This window comes from Phycodurus eques, chromosome 1 (genome assembly GCF_024500275.1).
Source record: "Phycodurus eques isolate BA_2022a chromosome 1, UOR_Pequ_1.1, whole genome shotgun sequence".
Taxonomy (NCBI): Eukaryota; Metazoa; Chordata; class Actinopteri; order Syngnathiformes; family Syngnathidae; genus Phycodurus; species Phycodurus eques.
The window spans coordinates 22,805,918-22,829,580 of NC_084525.1; the positions used below are offsets into that span (position 1 = coordinate 22,805,918).

General features: G+C 41.3%; 2 protein-coding genes across 2 annotated transcripts in view; one reads left to right on the plus strand and one right to left on the minus strand.

Annotated features, from left to right (window-relative positions):
- Positions 1-4,599, plus strand: part of trak2 (trafficking protein, kinesin binding 2) — a 32,112-nt gene extending 27,513 nt beyond the window's left edge. The window contains 1 exon segment of the mRNA XM_061683218.1: positions 1,512-4,599. Coding sequence (XP_061539202.1) covers positions 1,512-2,229 — 718 coding nt within the window. The 3' untranslated portion in view covers positions 2,230-4,599.
- trim25l (tripartite motif containing 25, like) lies at positions 4,004-20,874 on the minus strand. The gene is made up of 16 exons (XM_061683232.1): positions 20,191-20,874; positions 19,201-19,296; positions 18,307-18,540; positions 18,082-18,241; positions 14,614-14,646; positions 14,479-14,511; positions 14,351-14,401; positions 14,218-14,271; positions 14,090-14,131; positions 13,960-14,019; positions 10,937-11,119; positions 9,806-9,886; positions 9,684-9,719; positions 9,535-9,603; positions 8,777-8,842; positions 4,004-6,616 (listed from the first exon to the last, which is right to left on the minus strand). Exons 1-16 carry the CDS (start codon positions 20,797-20,799, stop codon positions 6,042-6,044), a joined length of 2,382 nt encoding a protein of 793 aa, XP_061539216.1. The 5' UTR covers positions 20,800-20,874; the 3' UTR covers positions 4,004-6,041.
- Between the last annotated feature and the right edge of the window lie 2,789 nt (positions 20,875-23,663).

The window sequence follows — 23,663 nt, forward strand, 5'->3', positions numbered from 1 at the left end:
ACGCTGGTAATAGTGTGTCATTATCCACAGTGAAACGAGTACTGTACCGACATGGGCTGAAAGGCCACTCGGCAAGGAAGAAGCCATTACTCCAACCAAAGAAAAAAGACGGATTGCAGTTTGCAAATGAGTTTAATTTCTGAACACATGTCCTGTGGTCTGACGAAATTGAGCTGTTTGGGCATAATGAGCATCGTTACGTTTGGAGTAGAGGCTGACTGCAGGATGTGAGTGAATTTCACTATCAGTCTTGGGATTGGGCAGCAGCGGGAGCCAAGGTCATCGGGAGTGGGCCAGGAGCAAGCGGGAGCCAGAGCTATGACAACAAAGTCACTGGGAATGGACGGGAGTGGAAACTATGACAGGAGCCAAACAATATTATTTTCATCTTAACTTTAATCAAATCGATATTTGAACATTTTCCCTTAGCATCAAGCTAAACTCAGGGACTAGTACGGTTTATGTTTATAAACATAGAATTAATTCATTCATTCATATCATTTTGTTAATTCAATGTATTTATTACGGTGATTAAGGCACACTTACTGCAAATTTTATACCAAGGAAGAAAAAGGAAGCAGGATTGCCTGGGAGAAAATGGGCGGGGGGGGGGGGGGGGTGTTCTGTCAGATTTTGACTCGAGATTGGGATCAGTCTCTGTGGGAGTGGGATATTTTTCGAAGTACTCTGGATTAGGTGGGATTTTTTTTTAATTTAATTTTTATTTTTTTATGGGATTTGGCAGGATTTTTAAACACTCGGGATTGGGTGGGAGTGGTATCGACATCTGTGGGAGTGGGAGAGAGCGGGAGTAAAGTTGACTTTGAAGAATGTAATAAAGGGAAAAAAATGCTATCATTCTTAAATCTCATTATTCTGGTATATAACAAATAGAAATAATTTTGGTTATCCTAATTGACCGAAAATAGGAAAAGTTTGTGATTTCATGTCAGATAGTGAGGGGGGGGGGGGGGGGAAATTATGTCTTTTTGTATTGTGTATGAAAATGTGTGGTTTCAAATGGTTTTGTAGCCACTTCTAACGGGACGGACTGAGAACCAAATCCAGCTCTAGCAATCATAGCCTTCTTCACTTTGATTACTGGCTATAGACCATCAGGTATTTCCTTTATTTCCATTTTCTGAATTAATATGGCAGTCGCTCAATGATCATGTTAATGTTAATGGCTGACAATTCCACCAGTGCTATTTTTGAATCAACTTACCTGTTGAAATGTCAATCGTGGCCAGCGTTCCATCTTCCTTGGAATCAATTGACCTCATGTAGCATCTTCTTTTTGGGCACGCATCCAAGCTGTGGCTGTAGTGAAGAAGTCTCAAATCATCACCCAAGCCATGTAGCCTGTTTTCCCAATCGTGCCTTTATCAAATGACACGGGAGAGTTCGTTTCACAATGCTGTCATAGGAGAAAGGTCCCTCTTTTGCCACTCAGACGTATGCGAGACATGATGGTAAAATGTCTTATAAGTTTTCTTTTCCTTCCGCGATAGTTCACAGTCATCTCTCAATGCCAACACGCCCAGCTCCTTGAGGGCGGGACCCAGTACCCCTGTGACTCCCTGCCGACTCAGCCTTGGAGACTCCTTCCCAGTTCGGCGCCCCCCTGTGGCTGCCAGCGGTTTGGCCAAGTTGGTTCTGGAGAGAGGCATTTCTGCACAAGTCTCCACAGAAACTCCCTCATTGTGTGCAAGACCCACGCCCCCGCAGCCCCTCCTCCGCCTCCTCCCAGGCACGCCCCCCAACTCGCCCTCGCACTCACCCGGATCCGAGTGCCGCCAGCACTCGGCTGACAATTTCCTTGCGTCGAGGCCGGCGGAGTTGTTCCTGCGAGACGTTTACGGCTTGAACCTAGGCCGCTCCCCGCATCCCGACCTACCGAGCCCCTCCCGGGAAAACTCAGTCCGTGGGCTGCCCCCCGATCCGCTTAATGTCAGCCTTCTGGAGAGGCTGCGTCAGGTGGGATTTACCAAGGTCCCCCGGGCCTCCGCCACTTTTGTGTCGGCGGGCGGAGGGAGCCTACTGGACGGTCTGAGGCGGAACCAAAGCCTTCCGGCGATGATCGGCGTACGAACGGGAAAGTCGGCAAGTCAGCCTTCCGCTCCCCCTCAGCCCACCTCCCTGGCGCTCCCCCCACCACCTTGGGGAAACCTCAAACAAAGATGCACAAAAGTCACCTCGAACGCCCCGCCACGTTCAGGTGAATCCTAAAGGCCATCATCGCCCCTAAAAGTCCTGCCTCCAGCCTTCCAGCTTATGTTAGTCAACCTCGCTCTTTTTTTAAGACTTCATTTGAAAGCACAACAGATTTGAACTACCTGTGAGCCATGATTCTAGTTATTAAAGCCTTAGCTTTTGTCTCTGTGAGCTTGTGGTACTTCGTTGAAAGGGTTTGCATGTTTTGTAAAGAGGGAAGCAATACTACATGGACATAAGGATCGAGACACTCCATACATCAATGTAGTGTAACTTAAATGAGGAAAAGAAGGTTTTGTGGATGTGAAAGAGAAGGTGTTTCAGGTTGTGACAATTTCAGAAAAAAATGGTCTCTGTATGTTCATTCATGTCTGAATCCAGAGTTGTGACAAGGGCTTCTGTCGTCGTGGCTTCAATATAACAATAATAAATGATCAAAGTCCAGGGCATGCCCCCAAAAATTGGCATCATTTGAAATATGAAGATATGACTAACTAGCATGGCCGAGGCAAACAAAATGAAATGGGTTGCTTGTTCATTGTCTACAAGCGGAGGGAATTTGAAAAAAGGTCATCCATATGCCAACTTGAAACTTGGATTTTACTTTTTGTAAAAATGTGGATCGTTTGCATGACAATTGGCTGTTACTAGGCCAGTTTTTCTTCAACTTTTTAAATCAACTACCACCTAAAAAATACTTAACTCTCCAGGTACTACCATAATGACCAACGTTGATATATAGTGGCACAGTAGGCCTAAATGTTAATCAAAAACAAGAAATCGGTTTTATTCCTACAAAGTATATTTAATGTTGTTGTAAGCCACTGTAACATTAAGTAAAGTTTGAACATTAACACTGCACTTAAACAGGAAAATAAAAACGGTCCTTAAATCATGATTCAATTAAAATGTATTACACATAAAAGTTAAATATGAATTGTATCTAAATAAATGTTTGAAAACAAAATTAAATGCTAATGAATGGATTGTACTTCACAGTTAAATTCAACTGAACTGTACTCAACAAATTTACTGTACAACAACAAAAAAGTTTAAGCCACTGTAACATTTTGCACAGTGTTAAAACCTTTAATTTTGTCCATCCATCCATTTTCTTAGCCGCTTCTCCTCACCAGGGTCGCGGGCGTGCTTGGAGCCTATCCCAGGTGTCATCGGGCAGGAGGCGGGGTACACCCTGAACTGGTTGCCAGCCAATCGCAGGGCACATAGAAACAAACGACCATTCGCACTCACATTCACACCTACGGGCAAGTTAGAGTTGTCAATCAACCTACCACGCATATTTTTGGGATGTGGGAGGAAACCGGAGAAAACCCACGCAGGCACGGGGAGAAGGCGGGGCCGGGGATTGAACCCCGGCCCTCAGAACTGTGAGGCAGACGCTCTAACCAGTCACCCACCGTGCCACCCTTTTCTTGATTTAAAAAAAAAAAAAAAAAATGTATTATTATTTTTTATTATTATTTATTTGTCCCTCCAGAGGGACGTGCATACCACAATATTAGAATCACTGTTTTCGACTACCAAATGATGTAAACTTTTTTTGGGGACACCCTGTGAATTGACTGTCGACATTGAGGAGAGAGAGGAGCCTTTGCCAGGTTAATTATAGTCATATCCTGCTTCTTTAGACAAAAGTCCCATCTCCTGCATTTTGGATGCCTCATGACATCCGAAATAACATTCTTGCAACCAGGTCTCAGCATGTCCGTGGGACCTGGTTGAAGGTCCAGACCAGACCAGCAAGTTGGGTATTGTGTGTGTTGGATTTTTCTTCTTCTTATTATTAAAAGAAGCCTTATGTGCAAACCTAGCTGTGCTCTCCTGCCTTTTTGCCACTGAATGTATTTGCATAATTTGTTTTTGAGTCCGCACAAGACTTCCACTGAGTTACTGCACTTTGCTGTTTGTGTTTAAACTTTTTTTTTTTTCTTACACCATTATATCAATTCTAACCTATTTATGAGGAAGACAACGGTCACAATGTTGACTGATAATATGTTGCGTTGTTGTTGTTTTTTTTGTCTAGATCAGAAGACTACCAAAATCATTCTATTCTTTTTTTTTTTTTTTTTTTTTTTTTTTTTTTTTTTCTTTCTTTCTTCTTTCTTCTTCTCTCCCTCTCCATCGAGAAATGTAATACACTGGCTTTCATGTGTGCTTTCCTGTATTTTATCTTGCAATTTTTTTTAAACCAAAATATAATGGTGTGTTTCTAAGACTGAAGGTAGACTGTTTATATCTTTTAAAATGTGCTTGTTCATTTCACCTGGTTACAGCCTATCCTGTCACAAGGTTCTGTAAGCAACTCATACTTGTTAATTGTTTGCTTCCATTTTTACAATAAAGCAGTGGACAAATGAACTTCCGTATGTGCTTGCTGGAAAGATTCCCACTGACAAAAATTTGACATACATTTTTCTTGGATGGATTGCTAACATTGAGACACAGTATCACAGTATGTGATGATAGCAACTTTAACTTGGTAGAGTACAGCATAAACGCAACAAAATGCAGTGGCAATTGTTTGTATGGAATATGTTGAGGTAATTAAACATTGATATAATTTTCACAAACAAACAACCATTCGCACTCACGTTCACACCTACCGGCAATTTAGAGTCTTCAACCTACCACGCATGTGTTTGGGATGTGGGAGGAAACCGGAGTACCCGGAGAAAATCCACGCAGGCACGGGGAGAACATGCAAACTCCACACAGGCGGGGCCGGGGTTTGAACCCCAGTCCTCAGAACTGTGAGGCAGTCGTCCACTATTCCGCCTGTTTGTTTCTATGTGCCCTGTGATTGGCTGGCGACCAGTTCAGAGTGTACCTTGCCTCTCGCCCAAAGATAACTAGGATAGGCTCCAGTACGCCCGCGACCCTTGTGAGGATAAGCGGTACAGAAAATGAATGGATGGAGGATTTTCAGTCATAAAAGCCCCTTTTGAAGGGGGAGTTTGCAGTATTAAAAATGCAAGAAATATTGAATGACTTCACTAATCCCACCCCCGACAAAGGCGCACCCCCTCATTAATGTGCGAGATTCTCAAACATGGCCGTTCATAATGACGTGATTATGAAAGTGCATAGTTGTGATACTGTAAATAGTACAGAGAATGCTGTCCAGCTTCAACAAAATAGCGGCGCTAACAATACAAAGCTGGCATTAGCCATGGCTGCTATGTGGCTAGCATGACTGAATCGAAAAGGAGTGTGACTACTGTGTAACACAATGTTAGCAGGTTGAAGTTTTCCGTCCATCCGTTATCTGAGCCGCTTCTCCTCACAAGGGGATAATAGGATTTATAATAACGCCGCCACACTGAAGTCCCATACTACTTTTTCCTTCTGGAAGCGTGCCAATCACACTGCAGCGGCATCCCAGTAGTAGTAGGTGTCCTGCAGCTAATCATATTGCAGCAGGGCGTGTCCTGCCTAGAACACAAGTGGGGTTCCTAATAACGTGTCAGCCACGCCTTCTGACTCTGATTAATTGTTTATCCTCGGGCGTGGTAGTTTCTTGCAAATCAAATTAGAGGTAAAAGATGGAGCCAGAGAGGGATTTTTTTTCACAGATCATTTTACTCATGTACTACTGTCAGATAGTCATACTGACAGTTTTAACAAATATGACCAAAAGTGATTATTTTTTTTAAAGGGGGAAATTGCAAACTCCACTTTTAAGGGTAACCATAAACCATATCCTGTTATGTTAACAGGCTGTAGAAAATGGATGGTCGAAAGTGTATTTAATTATAGACAGAATCATAACAACAAAACATATTTTGCTCTTGTGTGCGTCTTCACATGGGACACAACTTGATACTATCAGAGGTGGAGCTGAACTGCCCAAGTGCGAAGTCCAAACCCACTCCGACTCCACTCCCCACCCCAAAGACAGCGTAGAGGGGCTGGGTAAAGTTTGCCCGAAATGTGTGAAGGTGTGTCATGCTCTCTGCCACGCCGTAGAACCCCAGCGTTCCTGTGGACAAATCCACGAAGACGCCCAGACGAGGGGAGTAGGTGACCGGTATGTCCCTCTTCTCGTTGTCGTGCAGCGCTAAGCAGCAAGTGTCGGAGAGCTCCAGCGTCCACGATTGGGCGTTGTAGCCGATTCCCGCCCTGGCGTCTGAACCCTTCCTGCTCAGTGAGCCGTACGCCACGCCCATAGAGGATCCTCGGCCTCGCCATTCCACCTCCCAGTAGGAACGCTGGGAATAGAGCGGGTTCCCACACATGACCTGAGTCCAACCGTCAAAACGCTGGGGACTGTCCGGATAGGGCACAACTTCGCCCTGCAGCGTGGCTTTGGTGTTGCCCTCGGAGAGAATCAAGCGACGATGGGCGCTGTTCGGATCAAGGGTGAAGTTTACAGAATCTACAAAAGAGAGAGAAAGAAAAAAATAATACAGATCAAATCTATCATTCACTTTCAGTTGCAGGTTCTTTGTCTGTACAGTCTGGCTCCATAACATGCAAACAGTAAGTATTATCCATTATTATTATTTTTTTTTTTTTTATAAAAAGACCTGTCCTGATAAACTTCTTGGTCATGCTGAATGGAGGCTCCTTAAAGGCCGACCTTTCTATGCCCAAAATGTTTTTCTGTGCTAACAGGGGAGTTTGATTTACAGTGGTGCCTTCAGTTTCGAGTGACCTGACTTACAGGTTTTTTAAGATGCAAGCCGTTGATCGGCCGATTTAATTTTATATATTGCTTTGACTTGCGAGTGCAAACTTGCTATACGAGCGCTTTATGTTGGCAGATGACTTAACGCACTTCACAACAAATAGGAATTTGGTAGATAACATGATTAAATATTCTTCAAAAAAGATGGTTCAAACTGTTTATTGCTACTCTCAGCTGAAGGTTACTGTCAAACATAAAACAAAGTGAATTAAATATGTATTTAAAACGACTATGAAACCTCTGGTAACTTAATGGTAATGCTTTCTTCAAATAAGAAACACTATCGGCACACGGGGCAACAATTAGCATCCATGTGCGGTGTTGTTACACTTCATGCAACACATCGAAAATATAACAATACTCGTGTGCATGTATTCTTCATGCTCAACAAACAACAACTAATATTACTGCTGTACCGAGAAGTCGTGAGAGGAGCTAAGTCTCCAGTACAGTACAGTAGAACCCCACATACTATTCACCTATTTGCGGATTATTTCATTTTTTTTCTCTATATTTTTTTTTGGGGTGGGGGACCAACCTTGACAATGCTTACTGATGATTTATCCCTGCTTGTTCAAGAATTGTTTTTCCCCCCCAAAACCTTTCCTTCAATTACCTGCAGATTTTCGCTATTCGCGGTCCAGCCCGGTCCCTATCCCCCACGTATACTGCCCCCAGGTGGCCAAGGCGCACACACCAGAATGAGCAGCACAATGTACATTGAAGGAGAAAGTGTGACAAAAACAAAATCGAATTACTGTATGTCATTTCTGTATGTTTCCATGAAGTATATTATAAAGTGATATTTTTCTCGTTTAAAAAAAATGTTTTTCTCAATTTTCTTTTTTTGGGGAGGGGGAGAGGCTGGAATGGATTCATGGCATTTACATGTATTACACGTATTACAATAGGACAAGCGGATTTGAAATACAACTGTGTTGCGTTACAATTGTGGTCACAGAACAATTTAAAGTCATATCTCAAGGCACCACTGTATTACCTCTGGTTAATTATATCCATCCATCCATTTTTGAGACCGCTCATCCTCACTTAGGGTCCTTAATGAGCTGGAGCCTATGCATGCCGACTGGTTGCCAGCCAATCGCATTTATCTATTTGTGACAAACAAGCATTCACACTCACACCTAGGGATACATTTAGAGTCTTCATTTAACCCAAGAAGTATGTTTTTGGAATGTGGGAGGAAGGTGACATACCCAGAGAAAACCCACACATGCACAGGGAGAACATGCAAACTCCACACAGGAAGACCGGGGTCGAGATGCAAACCCTGAACCTTAGAACTGTGAGGCACATGTGCTAACCACTTGTCCATGGTGCTACCTGCTTATGTATTAAAGTACTGTATTTTTTAACCCCCCCCCCCCAATAAGGGATCAAACACTAATGCCATTGTCAAATGCCAAAGCAACATGGAGCTGTCAGCCCTGCACATTTAAGACAATCAAAAGCCCAAAGAAAGTAATGTCTGGAAAAGTCACAACACTGTTGAGGACAGCTCGACTCCTGGTGTAAGGAAGTTACTCCTGAAAAATGATTTCACACTTTTGTACACTTATAAAAATGTCTCAAGTGACCCAAGACATTTAAAAAAAAAAAAAAAAAAAAAACGTGACATTATACAAAGGAGATGTAGCTTTCCCAACTACACGCAAAAAAATGAAAATGGAATTTTAGAAATTGTTCACCATGGCCAAACTTGTTCCAAACAGTTGTTTTCCGACCTAAATCCAACAAATGATGATACATTTACAAAACCTAGGGTGGTTCTTAAAAATACCCAAGCTGTGGATATATTATCAGATACAAATAATAATAATAACTCACATTGCAGGAACTCCTCTCTTTTCCTTGGTTCTGGAGCCTGGATGCTGTCAAGGCTGATTTCTCTTACTGATGACAGAAAAACATAAGAAGTAAGCACATTTTTTAGGAAGTGATTGTTTTCAAACATTTATTCAGGTGCAATTCTCGACTTTCTGTGCGATACGATACATTTTTAAATGAATCTATTTCAGTACCCATTTTAGTTTCCTATATTTAAGCGCGGTGTCAATGTTCAAACTGCATAATGTGACAGTGGTTTAAATAATACGAAATGACCTTTTAGGAATAAAACCTCTGTCTGGCTTTTTCTCTTGTACATTCATAATAATAAAGTTTTCTACCTTGACATTGTTAAAACATTTTGTGTAATATTTATTCAGGAATATTTTTTTAATTTATCTTTTTCAAGGGCCTGAGTATCTGGAACAGAGTTGCACCAAACAGCAAAATAGATCATATGACGATTCAAATATCGCATAAAAAGTGTCCCATTTGTGGTTGAGCAGGACAAATGAGATTATATGGTCTTTTATTACCTGTTTTTCTTGAAAACATACCAAACAATGGTTTGTGTTTCCAGAATGTTAGTGCCTAAATAGTCCTCCCATATGTTGAAGTCAACCCATAAATTTGCTGCCTTCTGGCCAGAAGCAAGATTACGCATCAGAGTCTGGATTTTTTATTTTTTTGCCTGGGCCTTTCTCATAGCAGACATTCCTGTGTCTGTATTGAGTAATGAGATCAATCATTTCACTCACATGCAGGAAAAGCAGGACTGTGATCATTGGCAGCGGGGGTGGGCGAGTCCAAGAACAGACTGGGATTAACTGTGTAATGACGAAACAGGAATCAGAGGCATCCCATTCAAGTGATGAAAGTGGATTTTTGGGAAGCTACCGTATCTTACCATCGATCGGTGTTTCAGCCAGAGTCGGAAGCGCCCCTGTTAAACAGAAGCGCGACATGCATGATTAGAATGTGACAATGTTGCATTAGCAAGAACAAAAGGAAAAGTATGAGCTCACGTGCCTGTAGACGACATGTTAACTACAGGTGTGTTGCCACGACGGGACCGGAAAATGCTGCTGATCGATGACATCCGACTAAAAGCTGAACAAACAAGAAAAGGAAAATGTGCTTTGTGCACCCTTGCATACATTTAGGGTCTTATTTGACCGGTTTTGATATCCATCCATCCATTTTCTGTACCGCTTATCCTCGCAAGGTTCGCGGGGGCGTGCTGGAGCCTGTGCCAGCTATCTTCGGGCGGGAGGCGGGGCACACCCTGAACTGTTCGCCAGCCAATCGCAGGGCACATAGAAACAAACAACCATTCGCCCTCACGTTCACACCTACGGGCAATTTAGAGTCGTCAATCAACCTACCATCCATGTTTTGGGGATGTGAGAGGAAACCGGAGTGTCAGGAGAAAACCCACGCAGGCGATGGCCGGGATTTGAAGCCAGGTCCTCAGAACTGTGAGGCAGATGCCGGTTTTTGATATTTAACAGCAATTTAAAAAAATTCTTAACAGTAATTTTTCACCCTGAAAGGTGACCCAAAATACATACAAATATTCCAAAATGTCATTCTTTTGTCAAGGTGCTAAAATGTTTGCTGAGTCAAATTTGACCAGTGTCTACAGTCGAAAGTGAATTTTAGATCAAGAAAAATCGTGGATAATTGGAAATGGTGGGACTTGTGAAAACTGTGAAAGTGTACGTGTCATAAATGTGTGTATTTATTATAGGACAGTGATATAACTTTGCTTAAGAAGGAGCTTGAAACATCCCGAGAACTGTCTCTGTGTCCACCACATTTGCAGTGCCCCTCAGGAACATGCACCTGTTGGTCTTCGAAGGGTTATGGGAGAATTTCGAAACAGTAAAAGAATAGCGTAGCGTACGACTGATTGTAAACACTAAACATAAGGGGTAGAGGTTACGCATGGGTCAGAAGGTCCCTGAACACAGGTGCCAGATCTGCACCTGCAAAGTCACGTACCTGTTAAAATACACTTTCCATTTTCTAAGAAACATTGATTAAGGTTTAATCATCCATTTGTAGATTTCAGACAGGCTATTAATACATTTTGAACAGATCTGTATTTCAAAATAAAAAATTATGGCTGCATGATTACATAACAAAATGTTTTTTTACCTCCAGTGGATGTTGGCCCAGGAGCAAGAGTCGGGTTTGGGCTCACTGGGGTTGGGGTAGGAGTAGCAGGGACACCCTGACTCCGACTGGACCTGCTCCACAGAGACGGAGATTCTCTCCGGCTCAGAGTCGGGCTCGGGGTCGGACTAGGTCTGGGGCTGGGTCTGAGGTTGTTCTCCCGTACTGTTGACAACAGTAACGATGAACAAAAGTAATAGAACAAACATTTGTTTCGAACAGGTAGAAATTGCGACATCAGAATTTCTATGGAAAGACTGTTGCAGCTGAGCTGAAATTTGTTGGTATACGTTTCCTTCAGGTCACCGATGGTGTAGTGGTACACTCGCCTGACTTTGGTGCAGGGGGTTCAGTTCCCACTCAGTGACGGTGTGAATGTGAGTGCGAATGGTTGTTCGTGTCTATATGTGCCCTGCGATTGACCGGCGACCAGTTCAGGGTGTAGTCCGCCTTTCGCCCGAAGTCAGCTAGGATAGGCTCCAGCGCCCCGTGACCCTAACCAGGATAAGCGATGTTGAAAATGGATGAATGTTTCCTTCAGTGGTGTAGTAGTAGTAGTACATCTGCCTCACAGTTCTGAGGACCTGGGTTCAAATCTGGCCTCGCCAGTGTGGAGTTTGCATGTTCTCCCCGTGCCTGCATGGGTTTTCTCCGGGGACTCCCACTTCCTCTCAGATTCCTAAAATATGCATGGTACATGAATTGAAGACTCTAAAGTGCCCATAGGTGTGAATGTGAGTGCGAATGGTTGTTTGCTTATACGTGCCCTGCGATTGGCTGGCGATCAGTTCAGGGTGTATCTCGCCTCTCGCCCAGAGTCAGCTGGGATAGGCTCCAGCATGCCTAGTGAGGATAAGCGGTATGGAAAATGGATGGATGGATTTTATTCCGGGAAAAAATATGGCCCTATGTGAAAAAGTAATGGCCCCCTGAACCTAATAACTGGTTGGGCCATCCTCAGCAGCAACAATAGAAATCAAGCATTTTCTATAACTCTTTGTGGAGATACTCTTGCAGAATTGTTTTTCAGCCTGTAAGCATGAATGGGCTTTTTAAGGTGACGCAGCATTTCAATCGAGCCTTCAAGCCTTTTACTAGGCCACTCCAAAACCGTCATTTAATTTTTTTTAAAGCCATTCGGAAGTTGACCTGCTGGTGTATTTTGGATCGTTATCCTGCTGCAGAAGCTGCTTCAGCTTGAGGTTACAAACTGATAACTGAACATTCTCTTTCAGGACGTTCTGTTACAGAGCAGAACTCATGGTTCCATCAATCACAGTAAGTTGTCCAGGTCCTGAAAGAGCGGCACAGACCAAGACCATCACACTACCTCCACCATGTTTGACTGTTGGTATGATGTTCTTTTTCTGAAATGCTGTGCTATATTTACAGTAGACAAGTAACAAGACACACACCTTCCCAAAAGTTCAACTTTCCTCTCGTCAGATCATAGACGATCCTCCCAAAAGTCTTGGAAATCATTCAGCTGTGTTTTTGCTAAAGTAAGACAAGCCTTTATGTTCTTTTTGGTCAGCAGGGGGTTTTCGCCTTGGAACTCTGCCATAAATGCATTTTCCCCCCCCAGTCTCTTCCTTATTGTTGAGTCATGAACACTGACCTTAATTGAGGCAAGGGAGGCCTGCAGTTCTTTACACGTTGTCCCGAGTGACCTCTTGGATGAGTCAGTGCTGTGCTCTTGGGGTAATTCTTGAAGGCGAGCTACTCCTGGGAAGGTTCACCACTGTTCCATGTTTTCTCCATTTGTGGATAATGGCTCTCACTGTGGTTTGCTGGAGTCTTAAAGCTTTACAAATGGCTTTGTAACCCTTTCCAGACTGATAGATGTCAATTATTTAGTTCTCATCTGTTCTTTAATTTATTTGGACCGTGACATTTTGTTACAGCTTTTTGAGTGAGCAATTTTGGCCAACTTCATTTTGTCGAACAGGTTCTGTATACGTGATTTCTTGATTGAACAGGTCTGGAGGTAATCAGGCATGGGTGTGGTCAGTGAAAATTACCTCAGCTATCCATAAAATGTGATTAGCCACAGTTAATTCATGATTTAACAAGGGGGGCAATTACGTTTTCCCACACAGGGACAGGTAGCTTTGAGTACTTTTTTCTCTTAATAAATCCCAATTTAAAAACTGCATTTTATGCTATATTTTTTTGATGATGTCAAACATTAAATTGAGCAAACTGTGCAAAAAATAAGAATTTGAGAAGGGAGCATATACTGTACTTTTTCAAGTCACAACTCCCATCCATTTTGTAAATATCTAATTTCACAACGTGTATATCCGCAGCGTATAGTCTGGTGTGGCTAATATATGTAGAAAAAAAATCTACAAATTTAGTGGGTGCGGCTTATATTCCGATGTGCTCTATAGTCCGCAAAATATGGTAATCATGATGCACAAAATGTTTGTTAACTATATTTAAGTATGTTATTACTTTATATTCTGTTATTTTCCATCCATCCATCCATTTTCTTTACCGCTTATTCTCACTAGGGTCGTGCTGGAGCCTATCCCAGCTATGTTCGGGCGAGAGGCGGGGTACACCCTGAACTGGTTGCCAGCCAATCGCTGGCCACATAGAAACAAACAACTATTCGCACTCATATTCACACCTACGGCCAATTTATAGTCTTCAATTAATCTACCATGCATGTTTTTGGGATGTGGGAGGAAACCGGTGTACCTGGAGAAAACCCACGCAGGCATGGGGAGAACATGCAAACCGGTCCTCAGAACTGTGAGGTAGATGTGCTAACCAGTCCGCCATCGTGCCGGCTAAGTCACAACTCCTCAACAGTAATATTAGTCATTTGATTAATATATGCCTGAGTGTATTGTTATATTATCTGTCTATGTGTTGTTCCACCGTCTGTTGCACAGTTAGCAAAATCTAATTTCTCCATATCGAGGTTCAAACAATTAGCGATTGAAGACAAGGAAGTTGGAAACCTAGTCCTGTCGGGAATATTAGCGTCAACCTACCTGACTCTCTTTCATCTGGCTTTTGTCTGGCCCACGGTCTGGGTGACCTCTGTGCGACGTCTGCAACAGGAAGGAAGCATGCATTCATCACGGTGGCTGACGGCAACATTTTCAAATCAATAACGCTCACCTCGTGACGTGTCTCTGCTCCTTACATCTTGACCTCTAAAGCCTGCAATGAAGAGAGTATCAGATTGAACACGACAAAGCACTTTTTCCCCCGTGCCCAAACACAGTAAGATTGGTGGATGTCATTACCCAGTCCTCGTCTGTCTGCACTCCGCGATGTAACTGAGATACTTGGTGTTGAGCCTGTAGAGTCATTTCAGTATTATTATGTGAATTATGATGATGGTCTATGAACATGGACAGAAACAAACAGCGGTCATACCAGATGAACGGTTGTTTGAGTTCGAGTTGCGTGATCCCAAAGCAGAAAACACTGGAAAAAGCGAAAAAGTTGATTATTTACATTTGTGGAATTGCAGCCATTGTATGTTTGTTTTTTACAAAACTCACATTTTAAAAGGCCACCTCTCTGATTGCGATTGGCTGCATGACAACAAAAATAAAAAAAAATAAAAAACACAATTAATTACCTCACCACCATGACTTTTATAGCTGTATTTTCTAATTAAAAGATAAGATTCTTACCAGCACCCAGTGTGAATAACGTTGTCTCATTGACTGCAAATAGGGACGACAAACATGGTTAAAAAGAAGTCATAGAATTATGTGGGTCAAAGTCATCTCTGTTTGCATGTTCTCTCCATGTCTGTGTGGCTTCCTCGCACATTGTTGTTGTTGTTGATTTGGGGAGGGGATTTTTATTTTTATGGAAACTTTATATTATTATGAATGTATATTTTATTTGTTTTACCGGACTATTGAATAATAAAATGGTATCCATCCATTTTCCATACTACTAGGGTAACAGGGGTGCTGGAGCCTATCCCAGCTGACTCTGGGCGAGAGGCTGGGTATTCCCTGAACTGGTCGCCAGCCAATTGCAGGGCACATATAAACAAACAACCATTTGCACTCACATTCACACTTACAAACAATTGAAAGGTTTCAATTAATCCGAAGCATGAACATCAATAAAATAAAAATAACAAAATAAAATATGTATGTGTATATTCTGATATTGCTGTGTGCATGTGTGTCTGTGCGTGCATGTGAGCAAGATAAGCATGTACTGCAAAAGATGCATGTTTTAAAGTTATTTGTGATAAAATAGGGCTAATGTGGGCTAATATGCACAGCCAAAACAACAATAAAACATGAAAGTCACCGCAAGGTGTTCTCCCAAGTTAGAAGTGGGTGTAAATATCTACGTTTGGGCTGACAGTGTCCACACAAATACTACGATACATGAAAGAGTCGAGTTGCGCGCCGTTGCCTACAATGGTAACGACGACCTTCCCAACATGGTCGCCACGTAGGCACATCCATTTGCCGGGCTCTGTGTCTTGTTTTAGTACCAGAAACCCAATCGAAGATGTTGTGTGAGGTCATGTGACTTCCCTGTGTTGTTTGATTGGTGAACTACACTTCGGTGTCACTTGTGCTTAAATTGGATTGGCGCAAACAGTGCCCAATGCGGACGTGAAGTCGTCGTCTAAACAGAAAATATATTCATTCATTCATTCATCTTCCGTTCCGCTTATTGTCACTAAGGTTGCGGGCGTGCTGGAGCCTATCCCAGCTATCTTCGGGCGAGAGGCGGGGTACACCCTGACCTGGTCGCCAGCCAATCGCAGGTCACATATAAACAAACAACGATTCGCACTCACATTCACACCTATGGGCAATTTAGAGTCTTCAATCAACCTACCACGCATGTTTTTGGGATGTGGGAGGAAACCGGAGTACCTGGAGAAAACCCACGCAGGCACGGGGAGAACATGCAAACTCCACACAGGCGGGGCCGGGGATTGAACCCCGGTCCTCAAAACTGTGAGGCGGACGTGCTAACCAATCGATCACCGTACAGCAGGCAAAATATAAATAAATAATAATATAAATAAATAGCTGGGATAGGCTCCAGCAAGCCCGCGACCCTTGTGAGGATAAAGCGCTACAGACAATGGATGGATGGATGGAAGCATACATAAATAATAAGAAAGAAATAAATTAATGAATAAGCGAAATTTGATCAATAAAATTAACCAGCGGCATTCAGATTATTGTAATGGAGTAAAAGTACCCTTTTGACAAGTACAAATGATCCAAGATGCTACTTGAGTAAATGTAAAGGAATAAATATGGCGTGTCACTACCCACCTCTGATCAGGGTTATAATAGTTTTGGATTTTCTATTATAGTTCGTTTTTATTTAATTTTTTTCTCTCAAATTCAGTTGGTTTTAATTAGGTTTTAGAGCAGGTTTGATAGTTTTTAGTATTTTTTTTAAATACTTAGTTTTTTGTTTAATTTGTATTAGTTTTAGTTTTTTTATTTGGGGTATTTGTCAAATGTGAGATTTTTTAAAAAGATCATAATTGGTATTGTGTAGTATAAACTAAACAAAAAAATTGCATTTCCCAAAAAATATTACAGATGAACAACCATCCACAAATCAAATACAGGTACTGTATAACAGTCCAAAGAATTTGAAGTGCAACAAGTGCAGTGCATAATACTGCTTCTAAGGTTAGATTAGATACATCACAACGTACAGTAAAACCATTCATGAGACACATGCTGTAGTATGGTTTTAAAAAAAAATATGTTTATATGTTTAACTTACACAAAAACAATTTTTTTTCTCATTTGCATGTTTTCCTTCCCTTCTTGCTAAATTGAAAGTTCTCAAGTGGACTTTCAGATTTGTGACTGTAAGATAGAAGTAAGCTTGCTTTTACCTCCTGTATCGCCAGTGAAAGTGCGTCCAGTCTGTTTTTGTGTTGCTGTTTTTGTTTTTGTTGAGTCCATGATTATTGTGACAAATCTTTTCAAGTTTTCCTGCTGTAGCTGAAGTAGCGCTGTGAAATGTGCTACAGTTGTTCGTTCAATCACCTATTGTGTCAGCGAGACAAACTCTTTGTCTGCTTTCACATATGTATGCCTTTCTCGTCGTTGGAAACAGCGGCATTTTGAGACTCTGCAGTTCTTCGTTTCTCTGAGTTGCCCCCAAAAGGAGTCCGTGAAGGTGCTAGCAAGTCGGAAGCTAGCCGTCTTAGCGGATTCGGTTAGCAACACGTAGCAATGAGAACAGCTTGGACGTAAAAGTTGGCTTTGCAGCAAAACTTGCGCATGGTCTGGTGAGCCGTCAGTACGACGGCGCTCCCCGAAGACGTGACTTCTAGGCGGCACACAGAATGTGAACAAGTCCCAAAGGACTGTTCGACGTTTCTTCCCTACCATTTTGTATGTATTTTTTTCAGAAATATGTACATTTTAAATTAATGCCAAAAGCTCATGTTTTTAATTCACTGACAAAGATGAAGACAAAGGACATTTTTGCTATAATTATAGTTAGTTTTAGTTAGTTTGGCAAATGTTTAGTTAGTTAAAGTTTTTTTTAAAAAAAACATTCTAATTTTTAAAATTTAGTTTTACGATAAAAAAAAAATTAAATTGAGTTTTTGTTATTTTATTCGTTTTCGTTTATCATAATAACCTTGGTCTGTATACGTGTTACTCCACCATACATGTTCAAATATCCGTTGCTTAACGGGTTATAACATTGCAACTATCAATGCTAAGTGTTTAGCCTGTCAATTGTGTTTTCCATTCTGTGTTAACATTAAGCTAGGGGACTCAAAGGCAAAGTTATGTGCTTGTGTTAAATATACAATGTGTCTTTTTCTGAAGAATTGTTCACTAGCTACCAGACTGCTGCTTATTGGGAAGTGAGTCGAGTTGAGTTCACTACCACCATACAGCGCTTGTATCTCAATTTTGCAAGGAAAAAAAAAAGAAACATCGGCCAAATGACATCTCATGTCTCAAAAAAACTCATAGGTCGGCTCGGGTCACTCATATCTCAAGCCACCACTGTAATTAATACATAATGTGATGAATTATTCACATTTTAAGTGTTTTATGCAAATTTGTTTTTAATACATGTATATCTAAACAGGCATGACTTGACAAAAAAGTGCCACAAATCCAAACCTTTTTTAGTGATCTTGCCTAGCTCCATGTTGCACAAGTCCTCCACTTGCTCTCTGAGGTCTAGGATGGCATCCCGTACAGGCTCAAAGGAAGCATCATGGTTGACCTGCACAGTCGGAAGGTCTCCCAACTCAAGCGGACTGCTCAAGGTTTCATACATCTGAAAGTAAATGAGTGCTTCCTAATTAAAAAGGCCATCACCTTAGGCCTAAATACACCTCAAACCTGCAGGTAGTAGATGTGGTCCTCGCATTGAGCCAGATCATTCGTCTGCGTACCCCTCCTCTTCAGCTCCTTGATTTCCGCCTCCAGACGTTCAACGATCTCTTGAGCCTGCTCCATCTTCTCCCGGCCGGCCTCATCCAGCACCTCCTCTAACAGTTCCTGGAGTCTCTCCACTGAGCGTTGGAGTTCCGACAGCACCTTCTCGGAGTCGCTGTGAACGCGGTCTGCAGAGCGCTGTATGTGTAGCATGAGTCGGTCTCAGGATTAGCGTGCTGGACCCCTATCAGTTACGCAGTCATTTTGGGGGCAACTAAAGCGTTCTAGAGACCAAGGGTCCCAAACTTTTTATACCAAGTACCACCTAGAAAGATTATTAGCCCTCCAAGGACCACCATTATGGGCAACAATAAAATATGGTAGCATAGTAGGCCTGTGTGTTCATTAAAAAATGAGACAGAGGTTTTACTTACAAATTTACTTACCCAGTGTGAAATCTGGGCCTGTTTACCTCAACAACAATCTGACATGCTTGTAGGAAGCCATGACTTATTCTTTTGTACAATTGGCAATAGGTGGATACATTTTATATTACAAAATAATATTTTTGGAACAAATTAAGTGAAATTGGATCATTTCCAGCGGCACCCCTGATGATTTCTCACGGCAGTGCAGGGAAGTAGAGGTTAGCAAATCTAACTCACAGTCGAGAGGTTCTGCGTTCCCATCTCGCCCTATGTGAGATTTTGCATGTTATAGTGTATTTATATACACTACTCACAGAAAGTTAGGGATATTCATCTTTCGGGTTAATTTTTCTTTAAATAAGGACATTTCTAAGTGACCTAAACTTTTGAAAGTGTATGCAGTATACTGTATGTACATTCCGGATCCCACCTTCATTCCATCCATCATTTTCTTCATGTCCTTCAGCTCCTGCTGTCTGTCCTTGAGCTTCCTCTGATTTTCTGCCTGCATCTCAGAAAACCCTTTCTGCAGTCGAGAGGACAAGACAACCAATGACATCAGTCAGTCTCCGCAAGACAATACTAGAAGATGTAGGAGTGTGATAAATGAACAGTAATGTTGTCAGGAATGTGTTCAGCCAGACCGGTGTCAACGCAAAAACCTGGGAGTCCCTAATCTAGTGGTTCTCAATCTGGGGTCCATGAGCTGTTGTTTGGGGAGCCACAAAATAATTTGTAGTAAATTATAATGCTGTGTCATTCGAAAAATTGCTTACCTATAGTATGGGGACCGGCGTGCCAGTAAAACAAAAATACAAAACCAGTTACTCCTCCCTACATTAGCTTCAGCCAATTAAAAGCTTCAATATAGCTGCGACATATCACACAAATCTGACATCCATGTATGGACTAAATGCATATTATTACATGAATAAAGTCCTATTTTTTCAAAAACAAACTAATTTTTTCTCTCTCTCAAGAGTCCTGTTATTTAGAGAATGAAAGCTTCTTTTCCAGAATAAAAGTACTAATATTACAAGAATAAAGTTGTATTTTTGGGAAATTCACTTGTTGTGTTATGACTTTCTTCCATTGTTTAACTTTGACTTTAATATTATAATATGATACATTTATCTTGGAAAAATACAACTTTATTGTTGTAAGATACTTTTTATCCTGTCTTTGTTTTTGTAAAGAATACAACCTATCACTTTGTTCTCATATACTTTTTTCCTTAAAAAAAACATGACTGTCATGGTAACATGACGACTATTTTGTTGAAAACATTTTAATTCCTATGACATTTCGGGGTACACATGGTAGCGAAAGAAAAAAGTTGGACAATCCCTGCCCTGATACTCCTTGGAGAAAGATTATGATTGAGAAATGTTGTTCAGGTTTTTTAATGTTTCAGCCTCACCTCTTTGTCCATGCGTTCAGCCTTCGTGGACACGCTCTCGTGACCTTTGTGCTGGTTGGTCGTACACAGCCAACAGATGAACACCTTACACTGGCGACAGAAGAACTCCTGCAGGTACTTGTGCTGAGTGCAGATCTTCTCGGCCAGATTGCCTGTCGGCGCGATCAGCTCGTGCTCTTTCAGGGCCTTGGTGGTCTGGTGTGGCTTCAGATGGCTCTCGCAGTACGAGCTCATGCAGACCAGGCAGGTCTTGACCGCTGCCCTCTGCTCTCCTTTGCACAGGTCGCACTGCACGGCCGAGGAGGGTAGATTCTTTTTGGATTTTAATGCTCCTCGTATGCTTTGGTAGACCTCAGCTCTTGGGGTTCCTTTACGGAGTTGATCCACAGCTTCGGCCAGCATGGTGTTTCTGGAAAGCGAGGGCCGAGGGCAAAAAGTCTGGCGGCACTGGGGGCAACTGTAGATACCCTTGGGATCGTCCTTGCTCCAGTAGTCCTTAATACAGGCCATACAGTAGCTGTGCCCACAGGGAATGGTGACCGGATCGTTGGGGAGATCCAGACACACGGGGCAGTTAAACTGCTCCTCTGTCCACAGTTTACCACTCATTGTCCAACAAGGAAATAGAAAGGCGTAAAGCGTGGCGGTGGTATCCAACCGAGAGACACGAGTGAGATGAGGAATTGTTTGGAGTCACAGGAGGAAATATCAAGTCAGTTAGAAAGGCGAGTGCAGGGAGGGGCCTGAGCCACCAGGCAGGTCGAGCGGGTACAAATGGGTGTCGGTGGAAAAACTGGTAAAGGAAGGAGTGAATCCTTTTATTGTGTCAATTACCCAGAGAGACATTCGGTGAGATTGATTAGTTACACCATGAAATCCAGTATTTGGAAATCATTGTTCCATATACTGTAAATATGAGTGAAATGTGAATTTTACATAAAAGGCTTCCCATCAACACCTCATAGAATTGAAATTTTCAAGAAGCGAGAAGTGTTTTATCTGAATGAAAAACTCAAGGTGCTTGAAATTGTAACTCTTATAAGCAACACTTTTCTGACTGAAGAGTTTTTCAGATAGTTGTTTTTTCGATGGAGAAATATAATATGACACAAAGGTATGCTTAAAAAACCTGTACGTGAAATGCATGTGCTTCCTTCAAATTAATCTCCAACACAATACTTTTCATTTAAAGCAGGACGGAGCCACCCTTCCTCGTTGTGCTGGCACAGCAACCAATTGACTAACATGCATGTGATATGGTATTTATTCTCTATTAAAGTCCATAGACAGGCTATTGGCTTCAATTGCTTATGCTGGGACAACTAATAATAACACAGGTTTATATTAAGACAGGGGTGTCAAAGTCCGATTTTGACTTGGTAACATTATTTGTAGTCAAATATCTAAACTGTCGAACTATTGTTCTGCTGTGGTTTGCACCAGTTCCCCTTCTCTGTTTTGTCCCTCGGTCTATTACCTAAAACCCTTTTCTGTCTGGGTGAATTTTCAATAAACATCAGAATGATTCAAAATAAATAAATAAATAAACAAGGTGTTACAGTGAAAGACTGGTTAGCACATCTGCCTCACAGTTCTGAGGACCCGGGATCAAATCCGGCATTGCCTGTGTGGAGTTTGCATGTTCTCCCTGTGCCTGCCTGGGTTTTCTCTGGGTACTCAAGCTTCCTCCCACATCCTAAAAGTGTGCATGGTAGGTCAGTTGAAGACGCAAAATTGTCCGTAGGTGTGAATGTGAGAGACAATTACACAATGAAGAGAGAGACAATTACAATTACACAATGAATGTGCAATTACACACAGAATGTGCAATTACACACTGTTTCTCTACAATGCAAGATATCTGCAAAATTTGACCCGTCATAAGTAGTGGACTCCTGTTGCCAACTACTACAGCAACCAGAATGAGAAACGGTATTTTTATTGAATTTTAGTAAATATTTTTGATAATTAATTGCATAAAGTTGAACCAAAATGCAAGATATTAGCAAAATTTGACATGTATTAAGTAGTGGACTCCCTTTGCCAACTACTACAGCAATCAGAGTAAAAAAAATGTGTTTTTATTGATTTTTAGTGAATATTTATGACAATTAATTGCACACAGTTTAACCAAAATGCAAGAAATCAGCAAAATGTTAATGTGTTTTTATTGATTTTTAGTGAATATTTATGACAATTAATTGTACACAGTTTAACCAAAATGCAAGATATCAGCAAAATGTTGACCTGTAGTAATCAGTGGACTCCTGTTGCCATCTACTACAGCAATCAAGATGAGAAAAGGTGTTTTCATTGATTTTTAGTAAATATTTTTGATAATTAATTGCATAAAGTTGAACCAAAATGCAAGATATCAGCAAAATTTGACATGTAGTAAGTAGTGGACTCCCCTTGCCAACTACTACAGCAATCAGAGTAAGAAAATGTGTTTTTATTGATTTTTAGTGAATATTTATGACAATTAATTGCACACAGTTTAACCAAAATGCAAGAAATCAGCAAAATGTTAATGTGTTTTTATTGATTTTTAGTGAATATTTATGACAATTAATTGCACACAGTTTGACCAAAATGCAAGATATCAGCAAAATGTTGACCTGTAGTAATCAGTGGACTCCTGTTGCCATCTACTACAGCAATCAAGATGAGAAAAGGTGTTTTCATTGATTTTTAGTAAATATTTTTGATAATTAATTGCATAAAGTTGAACCAAAATGCAAGATATCAGCAAAATTTGACATGTAGTAAGTAGTGGACTCCCCTTGCCAACTACTACAGCAATCAGAGTAAGGAAATGTGTTTTTATTGATTTTTAGTGAATATTTATGACTATTATTGAATTTTGGTGAATATTTTTGCCAATTAATTGCATCCAGTTTATCCGAAATGCACGATATCAGCAAAGTTTGACCTGTAGTAAGTAGTGGACTCCCATTATCAGAATGAAAAAAAGTTGTTTTTATTTGACAGACGGTAAGCGAAATGTAGAACCAAGCGCCGTTATTGCATATACATCTGTAGTGACAACAAATCCAGCCGCCAGTTTTTCTTCACAGACAGTTTCCGAAATTGTCCTCCTCACACCACACGTGATATAGTCGAAAATGCAGTTTAGGGGCCTGTGAGAACTGAATGTCAGACGAATATCAACTAATTCTCTTGCTGTTTTCCACCTTATGCTATTCATACAACCGAATAATAGCTCGGTGTTTGTTAAAAGGTCCAGATTTAAAACCAACTGAGTAAATTTATGAGTAAAATGATATGGTCAATATTATTTTAGAAGGTATATATTTACTGTTTGCACTTCTTTTTTTTTTTTTTCGACATTTAGGTGTATCGTGTGCAGTGAGACTTTTATTAACGTGGTTCAATAACGGTTGAGAAACACATATAGAGAGAAGAGGTTAAGACTTGCTGTGTGGCGTGGCCGAGCAAAGCAGGAAGTACTC